The 12998-nt window shown below is 33.1% G+C and overlaps 1 protein-coding gene across 2 annotated transcripts in view; it reads left to right on the top strand.

Annotated features, from left to right (window-relative positions):
• Window positions 1-12998, top strand: part of SLC35A1 (solute carrier family 35 member A1) — a 49518-nt gene that overhangs the window by 33104 nt on the left and 3416 nt on the right. For both annotated transcript variants that reach the window (XM_031964545.1, XM_003769267.4), the window contains exons 3-5: window positions 5236-5395; window positions 5620-5772; window positions 7830-7896. In XM_031964545.1, coding sequence (XP_031820405.1) covers window positions 5236-5395; window positions 5620-5772; window positions 7830-7896 — 380 coding nt within the window. The remainder of the gene's footprint in view (window positions 1-5235; window positions 5396-5619; window positions 5773-7829; window positions 7897-12998) is intronic.

The raw sequence follows: 12998 nt of genomic DNA, 5'->3' as shown, positions 1-12998 counted from the left end.
AGCTTTCATTCTGGTTTTTCACATAATTGCTCAACTGAAGCTTTTCTTTAAAGTTATCAGTAATTTCTTAATTGACTAATCTGATTGTCTTTTTAAAAAATTCTCATTCCTTTTTTTTTTTAAACCACAGTTTACCTTCCCAAATATTCTTTGATTTTTTTTTTTCTTTGTACCCAGAAGGATATATTCTGATTTTCCTTTTATCCTGTATGAAGACTACTTGGTCTCCATTGCCAAGTTATCAATATCATGCTTCCTACCTGTGGGTCTTCTCTAAGATTCTGCCTTGAATACTTCTAACAGTTCTCCCATGAATCTCACTGCAAATGACTAAAATGACTTTAGATCTTAAAAGGCTTTTAGAAATATTATGAAGGCACTTATATTTGAATCCATTTCAAAATAAATCAATTTCACAAGTACAAATTGGAGGGGGCATAACTAGATAGCAGTTCATCTGAAAAGAAGTGTGAATGTGGATTGCAAACTGAGTACGAATCACTATATAATATGGCAAGAAGACTACAGAATTATAGTGCCTAGGATTAGCAAAGTGAAAATCCAGCTATACTTTTCCCTGGTGAGATCACACTTTGGGGGTATTGTGTTCAGTTATAGGTATCATTTTAAAGCGGTCTTTGATAAAGCTGGAGAGTACAAGACAATCAGGATAGGCCTTGAGGTCATGCCATATAAAGGTTAAATGAAGGAGATGGAAATGTATGGGTTAGAGATGAGATTTGGGTGGGGTAAGGCCTGAAGTAAGGTAAGACACTCTACAAGTGTCTGAAAGGCCTTCATGTCTAAGAGGGATTAGATTCCGGCTCCTAGAGCTAGGAACAGTAGGTACCAGTTGGTAAAAGGCAGAAAGTATTGGAATAAGGAAAACTTTCCAATAGATAGAAATATTCAAAAGTAGAGTGGTCATTTATGGTATGTAATGGCTTCTCTTTCATTAGAAGGCTTCAAGCAAAAGCTGTGTAATTACTTGTCCAGGTGTATTGTAGAAGGAATTCCTTTCTAGTATGAGATGGAATAGATGACTACAGGAGATTCCTTCTGTTTTTGAAATTCTGTGAGTCTATGATGGTTTCTAGGAGTAAGGTTCCAGGCAGCCAAAACTAGGAGGGTTAGGGTGGGAAATAGATAAGCTCACAAGAAAGTCCTTAAGATTTCATTTGATACCTTTACTGAAGGACCATGCTTCCCTTGAGTGGCATATCATGGGCTAAGAGAAAGGTAGAGAACTTCTCAACTTCATTGACATATGTTCAGTCTCCTAAAAATCACTTTTCCCTTTATTTCTACTTCTGGCCCAGCTTTCTGAATCCTTTCTGGGATTAATTTGTTAGGAAAAGTAGGATTAATTTGCTTCCTTTTCTTCCTTCCCTTTCTTTTCTAGTTTCAGATTTATAATTTTTTTTTATTGCAAATGATACTTATTAGATTAGTGGATAAGTTTCAGAAGATTAGGGAGGATGAGAGTGGGAGAAGGATGTAGAATTCTCAGGGACATAAACAGACATCGTCCTGATAGGCAGCATTGTTCCTTTCCTAGAAATATTAATACATTCTATACTGGAAAAATTCAATGGCACTGCCAGATACTATTGTATGTATTCTATTTACTCCCTATCCTCGACCTTTCTCTTATAGAGAGCTCAGCCAGGCAAAACAACTTTGCAATTTTAGAGGGTTTTTGGTTTTTGATCATCTCAGACTAGGTTACAGTAAAAATCAGATAAACCATGGGAGAACAAATGCCTCATCTAATTTGTATACTTGAGTCCTAGCATAATTACGACCTGAATTTCCATTTTCCCTCTACCTCTACAGGACAGGCTCCCTGGTATTTCAAAAGGAGAACACGTCAATGAAAAGTGTTTTCATTTTTTAATCTATTAAAAAAATACATTTCTCTGTTCTTTTGAGAGAAAGATTTTCTGATTGATTCCTTTCCAGAATTTCACCTCTATGAGAAGGGCAAATCCTATTTTTTCAGCAGTTCCATATCAACTGTTTTGGTGGAGGCTTCTGAGCGCTTTTATTTAAATTTATCTGTTTCCTGTAATTTCAAAATGAGATGTATATTTGATTTACAAATGGTGATTGCACTTATATCTAATATTTAGGGTTTTTCCCCCCTAATAACTCAATTTTGAGTTGAAATTGTGTTATATCACCCAAATAATATGGTACTTTGGAGGAAATAAGAGTTTCAGCTAGAGATATTTATTCTAGTGGAGAATTATATCTTTTTTGTTGTTGTTGCTGAGCAAATAAATGTTAATTTACCACAAAGTACAAGGCATATTTATTGTATAAGCCATGTTTATTCTTAAGAAAAAAAAATAAATGAAATAAAGAACACACTGATTTTAAAAATAAATACAACAAATATTTTCCATTAAAATCATCTTCTATAATAACTAGCAAGCCATAAAAAATGATTGGATTTTTTTTATAACTTTGCCAATGAGGCATAATCTCTGTCAAGACCTAACTGGAAAAGCTTCATGTTTAGGCCCAATATTGGATGATATATCTTGTCCAAGAACAAGTTCATTACTACATTGAATAGAGGCTGGTGAATTTTTTGGTCAAATACTGTCAAAGGCCAAATAGCACCCACATCAATAATATTACATATAGAACTTTGAGAAAAGATTATCAATTACTTAACCTTTTTTGGCTCTTATCTACAAAACTAGGAAGTTGGATTGATGATTGTTAAGGTCCCTTTCAACATTAAAGTTCTATAGTTTTAAGAATTTTTTGTAATACACTGCAGATATATTTGACTTTTATTGTATTTACTTATGCTCCATATTTTACATACATATTTCTAATTACCTATTGGAAGTCTCTTAGTGGATTATCCAAAGACACCTTAAACTCAATTTTTTGTAAAACTGTATTTTCTTCCCCTCACAAACTTTCTCCTGAATTCTTTATTTCTGTCATCATTCACCTAATCACCTATTCTCTTATATTTCATGTTTTTGTTTTAGTTTTTTGGACTCTTATTTTCTGATCTGTCAAGTCAGTCAATAGGTATTGTATGTTTTGCCAGACATTGCTAAAGTATCAGAGATACAAAGAAAAGCAAAAACAAACAAATAAATAAATATCTGTCTTTTTAAGGAACATATATTCTAATGAGGGAAAGCACAATGTAAATGGGCAATGAAGAAATAAAACTCTTAGCAGATAATATGATGATATAAGTAGGGAATCCTAAAAAATCACCCATTTTGCTTTTTGAAATACTATTTTTTTCAAGCTACAGATCAAATATTAATACAACCAGGAATTTGATTCCCCAACTCAGAAATTATCTTACCTCACTTACTAGTCTATACTTGCCTTGTAGTCTTTTTATATTCAGTTCTGCACTCACTATAGTTCCCAAAGAGTAGTTGTGCATTTCTTCTCTGATGTCCTACTCAAATAGCTTATTAAAAGGCTGTTCTAATAGAACATAAGCTCTTGCAGGTGCTACTGAGCCAGGTTATTGGAGATTGCTCCAATGAGGCTCTGTTATATTGTCTGAGAACCTGCCTAATTTAATTCATCAAAAAAGAAAGACTAGCTGGTTGTTTAGACAGCATTTTACCAGAAAGCAATACTTTTATAGGGTCACTTCAGTTCCAAGTCAGCTTTTTATAGAATTTTGAACTCTTGTTTCTTCTTTTCATCCAGGGATTCTTTTTTTTTTTTTTAATAGTATTTTATTTTTTCAAATACATGCAAAGATAGTTTTTAACATTTATCTTTGTCTTCCAATTTTTTCTCCCTCCCTTCCTACCTTCCCCAAGATAGCAAGCAATTTGATATAGGTTAAATGTGCAGTCCTTCTGAACATATATTTCCATAATCATCACTCTATGTAAGAAAAATAAGATCAAAAGAGGAAAAAAAAACAACGAAAAGGTGAAAACACTATGTTTTTATCCTTATTCAATCTCTATAGTTCTCTGCCATCCAGGGATTCTAGATTGATTCAAATGCATAAGACAAATTGATTAACTATAATGCTTATTAGTGCAATGGTGGTTAGGCCTTTTGAGCAACTTGGAATACTCTTGCTGGCTATTTAGAAGTACCCTATTCCTTGATATCAACATACCTAGCAAATCAAATTAGTAATCAGAAAAGTTGTTTCTGGAGCACTTTCCCTAAGGCTTTGGATTGAGAATGATATTTTAGTACAGAAAACATTTTTCTAGTGCCTGAAATATCTGTCAGATGAAGTGTTTGAATAAACACTGAGAAATTCTTTATTCTTTAACTTTTTTCAAAATTCTCATTATTGTATTGCTTTCTAATATTATAAGCATGCAACAGTTGACAGCATTACAACTTATCTTTAATTAGTCATATTTTAAAAGTATAATTTATTCTTTAATAAAGTATCTTTTGTTGAATTTGAGAAAATACCTTTGTCTTCTTGGCAGCACATATATAATAAATTATCTCTCTGGGGGAAGAACTCTGGGAAGAGTTTTTGGGATAGTTTCAATTTCACATGGAACATTTTCTGATGTTCTCAAATTCTCGTGGGTTCATCCTATTATTTGGAGCCTTTCGCTCCAAGAACATTGTACAAATTGATACATTAATTCATTATAACTTTCAGATAATGAAATAGTTAAATAGTTAATTCCTAATTAAACAGTGTCTATAACATAGTTGTTTTTTTTTTTTTTGAAAAACCGAGCTAATGAAGAGAAATTTTAAGAAAATATAGCATTTGCAACTTAGTAGAAAAAAAAGTTTCAGCAGTTTAGAAATAATGTATTGGAGAACCAGAGGAGAGTAGGAAGTAATGAAGCTGAAATGCAAACTGATTCATACTCATTTCTTGTAAACATTGTATATTATTCTGTTTTCCTTTCATCTTAGTATTAGAGCATTCTCAGAATGGAGACGAGTATCTGGAACTTTTTGAATAGAGACAGTTGATGCTAAACATGATTATTATTATCTTTTTCATATATTCCAAAATTAAGCTTGATATTATTATTCTTTCTCTTTGATATATTATTAGAAGCCTCATTTATTTTCAGTTTTTCTTTCATTTTGAAATTAGCTGGCAGTTATTAAAATTATGTTTCCTGAATTACATCAGAGAGCCACAAAACAAAACAAAACAAACTATAGACTGTGCTTAATATGAGAAAAGCTATCCAGATTTGCTTTAATGTCTTTTTTTCTTTCTTTCTTTTTTTGAAGAGAAACTGGTAGTGTGGGTAGATTCAAGACTTCTTTAAAAGAAAATGTCTTAGGAAGCCCAAAGGAACTGATGAAATTAAGTGTTCCATCTCTAGTATATGCTGTCCAAAACAACATGGCTTTCTTAGCTCTTAGTAATTTGGATGCAGCAGTATACCAGGTGAGTGAATTTAATGAAAACAATAAAGCTTTAATTACTCCATCACATAGGAGTTAATTCAAAATCTTTTCACAATGAAAAGAGAATTGAACTTAAGTGATTGTCTCTCTGAATAGTTCTGTAGATATTTTCTGAAAATGAAATTAGGAAATAAAATTCTTTGTTTTTGTGCTATTTAGAGATTTACATTAACTCTCCATTCTATGTCTTTATTTATTTTCTAGGTGACCTACCAACTAAAGATTCCTTGTACTGCTTTATGTACTGTTTTAATGTTAAATCGATCACTCAGTAAATTACAGTGGATTTCAGTTTTTATGCTGTGTGCTGGAGTCACACTTGTTCAGTGGAAACCAGCTCAAGCCACCAAAGTATTGGTAAGGAATGTCATGCATAGCAGACTACTAATTGCAAATTTCCTTAAATCATTTTTATAGCCTTGTTGATGATAGCTTGTTTTAGCAATTTGAGGGTGCCATTATAAAAGAAAGGTAATTTTAATTTAAAACTTTTTATAAAGACCTAAGTCTCAAAGGTAGGTTTAAAAACAACAACAAAAAAAAATCTTGCTAACCTATCCACATTTTTCATTGATATTTTTAAATCTATTGCTCTTAATCAGTAATCAGACTCTTTCTAATCCTTTCTAGTATGTTTCTAGTAACAGGGAAAGATAAAAGACTTTTTTCATTCAGCTTATACTTTGATCTCATAAAATATTACACACCTACATTCCAAAAGATTAGGGATGTAAGTGAGTTATGTTAGCAGCACCAGCCACCATGGTATACAAATTTCAAGAGACCTAATAAGTGAAGGAGCTAAATACTTTTCTGGTCAGGTTTACCCTTTTCCAGATTAGCATCAACACTAATATTTTTATCCAAATTTAAATAGTAGCTGTCTGGGAGAAAAGAGGCCACTGATAAAATGTATAATGAATATGAAATTACTTTAAAACATTAAAAGTTCTGTGCAGCTGTAAGGCTATTTGGATTACCATGTATCTCCATATCCAGTTGCTGCATCTTTGACTCCTTAGTACCAACTATTTCCCAGAAGAAGTTGCCTCAGCAATAGGGAGAAAGAAGCCTGTGGAGTTTGAGAGTCAATGACTAGTTTCATCCCTTATCTTTTAAGGTAGTATTATTCACTGGGAACAAGTTTGAGATGATATTTAAAGGTACAAATAGTTGGGAACTTGAAGAAAACAATAAATCAAGTTTCCATAGCATTTTTGAAGACAGTGACATTTCAGGTAAATCCTTTATTCTTTTTAAAATTTTTTTGCTGCAGTAGTTGGGCTTAAATGATTTGCTCAGGGTCACACAGCTAGGAAGTGTTAAGTGACTAAGGCAGATTTGAACTCAGTTCCTGAATTCAGGGCTGGTGCTTTATCCACTGCTCCACTTAGCTGCCCCATTTGAGGTAAATCTTAAAGAAAGGAGCAAGAATGACAGTCCAAGAAGGGGAAACATATGAAGACAAGGACAAGAAGTCACAAGATTTGTGCAAGAGTTCATAAACAAGCATAAGTGAAGCATAGAGTCTTATGTGAAAAGTCCTTAAGGTAAAGCTACACCTTGGATTTTTTTTTCCCTACAGGCGACAGGAAACCTGTAGAGATCTTTTAAACAATGAGTAGACTTAACTAAAATTGTATTTCAGGAAGAATTAACTTCACTGTATAAGATGGATTGGAAGGAAGACTGAACGATGAGAAACCAATTACATCATTATAGTATTGAGGTACAGAGTGATAAGACTAGCATTGAGGTGATGGTAAGAATAGAAAATCAATGTATATTTATTGTCCTTACTATATTTGGGGCATTGTTTTAGGCACTGTTGAGTTGAAGTACCTATCCAAGGGTGTTTATCAGAATTTTATTTTAGTTTTATTTTGGGAGACATAATTTAAATTCCTGACATAGCTAAATCTTTTCTCTGAATCCCTCCTCTGGTATTTCATTGTAACATGGAGATTCTTTAAGGCTTTGCCAAGAATTCAAGCTGTGGGAGACACTACTCAACGGGAAAGATTTCAAGTATAGACTTAAGAATATATCATAGGTCTGTTGTCTAATGACAACTCTAGGTAAATTTTACCTAGACCCATCACCAGATGGGTCACAATTACAAAAATTCTCAAAGACCCAAACTATTGGAAGAGTTTTGTGAGAAATTTTGATACAAGGACTATTCATGTGAATGAAATTATAGATATTTAAAGTATATTGAAATCTATGTAATGTACCATGTTTAATCAAGTATACTGTACCTTGGTGAAGTTAGATTTTTAGCATACTTACTTTTCTTTTGACCTGATCTTGTGTGTATAGTATTGCCTGACAACAAAATTTTCATATAATTAATGAACTCCTTGAGGGATCAAAATCTCTAAACTAACTTGTAGTTTTTGTTAATGTTGCAGGTGGAACAGAATCCACTGTTAGGGTTTGGTGCTATAGCTATTGCTGTATTATGTTCAGGATTTGCAGGTAAATCATAAAAACATTGCTTTCTTTCATCTGTAGAAAATTGAAAAATATATTTTAAGAGGGGTGTTTATCTGAATTTATCATAATAGCCATTTTTTCCCTTTACTTTTACAATCTGACTTTATATAGGGAATCCCAAAAGTCTTTGCAGTTTTAAAATGCAAGCACAAAAATTGTTTGATATCACCTTACCTTTAGGAAATAAATAGTAATGGCTTAAACGCAATGACTTAAACCTCATTCCTTACTCATATTTCTAAGGATAATATATGGCAAACTTCCTTAGCACAGGAGTAATCCTGAAAGTAAATTTAAAATGTCCCTGAATAAAAAGAGAAAGTAATGAGTTCACTTCCTTAAGAAAAGAGTGTAGCAGGCATTAGGCCATAATTTATTGATGGAGAATTTAATGTAAATAAGGTTGTTCCATCAGGTGTGTTTTGGTAATCTACAGTTCTTCCTAGCTTAAAACAGAATTTGTTTGATCTTGGTTTAACAGGAAACAAAGAAAGATTCAGAACAATCACCTTAAAGCACAGCAATCTGGAGCCATGTAGTGTGTGGATTGTAGTATAGTATAGTGAGAATTGTAGATCCTCAAATACCAAAAGGTCAACTTTATGGTAAATTATAATGATGACTCTACTTTAAAAAAATATTTTCAATAGAATTTTTCAGCAGAAGTTTTGTTCCTTTAACAATCCACTGACCAATCAATAGGCATTTATTAAGGGCTATTACTATGCTAGACACTGTGCTAAGTTTTGGCATTACAAAGGAAGGCAGAAATATTATAGGCCTGCCTTGAAGGAGGTCCTTCTAAATGCGGGAGAAGCCATGTAAACAACTATATGTAAGGCAGTCTCAGAGAAAAAGTAGGTGGTTGAGAGAAGGTGAAAAGGAAAGGTCCCTTGCAGAAAGTGAATTTGAACTTAGTCTTGAAGGAAACCAAAGAAACCAAGAAGAAGAGGAGAGAAGAGAGAGCTTTTTGTATGGAAGCCAGGGAAAAGGCATGGAATTGAGATGGAGTGTCGTGTTCAAGAGATAGCAAGAAGGCCAGTGTCACTAGATCATAGAATGTGGACAGAAGACTACAGTGAGAAGATAGGAATGGTCCAGATTGTGAAAGGCTTTAGAAGTCAACTGATTTTTACATTTGATTATAGAATAAGAATCACTGAAAACTTATTTAGTGATTAGTTTCAGTACCTTAAAAAAATGTACTTATCTAAAACTGTATTCCCTGATAATTCTAGATAAATGACGTCTTATTGTGACAATTATAGGATGATAAATCAAAAATAGATTACATTATCTAGTGAACTACTTTATTTATAAATTTACTTCTTTAAGAAATAGTGGTTAGTGGCAGTTGGTAGTTCTTAGTAACAGGAATCTTTGTTTACATTTTTTTTTACTTTGAAAGCATTTTTACATTGAAAGTAAAAATACTTTTAATTTAAGATTGTAGGCTGTGAAATGATGGGATGGTACATTTTCAGAACATTCCTTCTACCTACTGTTGGAAGTTACCAAGGAGTCAGTTTTTTTTTTTTTTTTTTTAATACTATCAAATAGATCTTTTTTTGTCTTGAAATCCAAAAAACTAGGAAGGACATATATGTTACTAGAAAATAATAGTATTTTATATTTTATAAATTTTTACTGAAATCAACTAAGAACACTTCCTGTATACTAACAAACCTTGTAAGGTAGAAAAAGATAATGTGGTATTAATATTAATACTTACAAATGAAGTATAGAATCCTAAGTGATTTTCTTTGGGAGGTTATAGGAAATCTAATTTCAGTCTTCCTTTATTGCTAATTTGTGGGGTTTTTTTTTAACCCAGTAACAATGTTTCATAGTAGAGATGTTTCATTAAGCACTCTATTGTTTTTCATTTACATAGACTTTGCAAACTCTATTTCCAAAAGTATTAAACCAGGTTAAAACTTGAGGTAATTGCCAAGATTTTCTCCTAGCCTCTCTTCCCTTCTGCCTCTAGATAACCTTTTCAGATCCTATTGGATTAATTAGCATGTCTATGCAGATGATTCAGAGCTCTTATTTCTCTGATATCTTCCTCAGTCCCTCCTCATCAGTTACTTATGGACATTTTAAATTGGATGTCCTAGAGGTAGCTTACACTCAATATGTCCAAAATGGAATTTCTTTCTGCCCTACTTTCTCTCCCACCAATGCTACTTCTCTTCTTCCAGATTTTGCTGTTTCTGTCAAAGCTAACACCATCTTTCCTGTCTCCCAGGTCTGCAATCTCGACATTACCTTCCTATTTACACTCATCCACATGTTTGACTAAGTTGCCAAGTCATGCCGTTTCTCCTTTTTAACATCTTTCATATCCAACTCTTTATTTCCCCCCACTCACAACTACCACTTTGGATCCAGAGGTAATACTATATCATTGCAAAATTACCCTCTGGCCCAAGTCTCTCCCTGCAATTCACTCAATACTGCTACCAAATTAATTTTCATTAAATACAGAACTGACTTTGTGATTCCGAATGTACTCAATCAGCTTCAGTGATTTCTCTCAATTCTAGAATAAAAGCCAAACTCTTTTGTCAGCTTTTAAAGCCCTACATAACCTGGCCTAAACCTGTCTTTGCAACTAATTGGACATAATCCCCCTCTCAGAGAGTAAGCCAAACTGATCTTTCTGTCTCTTATGTGATAATCCATTCCTTCTTTTGTATTGATTATTCCCCATCTTGGAACGTATTCTCTCCTTACCTCTGCCTCAGTCCCCTTTTTTGAGATGCAGCTTACGTGCCACCTTCTGCATAGAGCTTTTCCTGATTATCTTCCCTCAACTGGTAGTACCTCCCTTTCTTTATTATATTTAACTGCTTTGTACTTATTTATTAACTTTATGTTCATGCTGTACTTTTTTTATGTGTACTAGTCTCCCACATTAGAATGTAAACTTTGTGTCAGTAGGGATTGTTTCATTCTTCGTAATTGTATCTCTAGAGCCTGGTGCTCTTAAAATAAATGCCTATTGAACTAAAATATTTGTTGAATGAATATTAATGGCATGTAATTGTAAGTTTTTCATTAAAAGGTAAAATAAATGTTCCAGTTTTAAGTCTCTCTCATGACTTTGTAAAAAAAAAAAAAAAAAAAAAAAAGGCAAAGAGTTGTGAAGCAGGGACAATTATAAGAACTCAACTGTTTGGATAGCTGATTTGATGTTACCTTTTGAAGCTTTCCAATGGAATGCCTCCCAACTAGGAAAGCTATTTAAAATATTAGAATATTGGATTCAGAGTTAATGACAGTCTAAACAAAGCATCAGGCAAAATCAAGTAAGAGAAAATTTAATAGGCATAAATATATCTAAATTCTTAAACATGAGTTCAAATAACCAACTTCACAAAAGCTATGGAGAGCTATAGCTAAGTAGCAGATGGTTTACCTTTAAAAGATAGAGTGATTTCAAACTAAAACTGAATTGAGTGTGCTATGGCAGCTAGCATTCTTAATCTTAACAGTATAGAGGCCTAGCTTCCAGGAAAATCGTGGTTATACCCCCCACCTCTATTCTGCTCTGGCCAGTTTCCATCTGGAAAGTGCTCTCCTGTTCTGTGTGGCACGTTGTTGGAAAGACACTGATGAGTTACAAGTTTAGGCCACATAAGGGTACTTGAAGGAACTGGGGGTGTTTGACTTACAGAGAACCCCCAAGGGGATAGAATAACTGTTTTGAAGTATGTGAAGAGCTGTAACATGGAAAAGGGATTAGAATTGTCCTGTCTGATGTCAGAGAGCAGAACTTATGAGCACTCACAAGAGTAAAATTTAAGCTGACTTGTAAAACCTTCAGAAAAGGTTTAAATGTGGGTTGGATTGTCTTGGGATATAAAAATTGCTTTGCTCACATTGGAGGCCTTCAAAGGCTGAATGATGATTTGCTGAGAGTGCCCTAGGTGAATTTTTTTTTCACATTGGGTTGGGACTTGATGGTCACAAAGATTCAACTTTGAAATTATGTAAATGAGAACCTTTAAATGACAAAATACATATGACACTTTACAAATCTTAAAGTGTAAATATTAATTGAAAAAATTGATTATTAAATGATTAGTTTGCAAATTTAACATAGTTATTACTAGATTAATTTTATTAAGAAAAGGTCCTTGTATAATAATAAACATCAGAAGATTTGTCACACCACTCATTCTATTAAAATGTACAATTGAGGGTAATTTTTAAATACGGTCTTTAGAAATAAGTGTCACAAGTTACTATGTGTATGTTATAATGGTGGAGACAGGTGTTTCAATATGGGACTTGAGTCCCTGAGCATCACTTAACCTTTCTGCTTTATTTTCCCCCATCTATAAAATGAGGAAAATAGCATGTACTTCACTCGATTGTTGTGAAGCTAAAATGGGACAAAATGCAAAACACTTCGCAACTTTAAAGTGCTGGTAGTGCTAGCTATTACAGTCAATGGATGAATTGCCAGGTCTGGAATCAGGAAGACTCCATTTTTTTTTTTTTGTTTTGTTTTTTTTTCTGAGTTCAGATTTGACCTTAGATACTAGCTTTGTGAACCAGTCCCTTGACCCTGTTTGCCTCAGTTTCCTTATCTGTAAAAATGAGCTGGAGAAGGAAATGGCAAACCACTTTGGTATCTTTGCCAAGAAAACCCCAAAAGGGATCATAAAGAGTTGAACATGACTGAAAAACGACTAAATAAAAACTACTATTATCACTATTATAACAAACATTGAATGGCTAGGCAACTAACTTTATTGGAAATTACAATATGTACACAAGAAAATAAAGGTAATTTAAGAAGATAGAAATCTAGAAGTCAGAAATCCCCTAGGATATCTATCAGTGGTATTACTCGAATAGAATTGGGGATACCAAATTTTACACATGGATCTCTATAGGCTGCACACCAACTTAGTTTTAAAATGTAGTGTTACTATATTTTATTGTACTTTTATTTATTTTGTCAAATATTTCCTAATTATATTTTAATCTAGTTTGGGCTGCATGTATGATTATCTGTGCCCCAGATAAAAATATGTAGTATGTACCATATGGCATCATGTAAGTGATAG

The sequence above is a fragment of the Sarcophilus harrisii genome, chromosome 4 (assembly GCF_902635505.1).
Source record: "Sarcophilus harrisii chromosome 4, mSarHar1.11, whole genome shotgun sequence".
In the NCBI taxonomy this organism is placed as follows: Eukaryota; Metazoa; Chordata; class Mammalia; order Dasyuromorphia; family Dasyuridae; genus Sarcophilus; species Sarcophilus harrisii.
The sequence above is the reverse complement of the archived record's forward strand: the minus strand, read 5'-3'. Positions and strand labels throughout refer to the sequence as shown.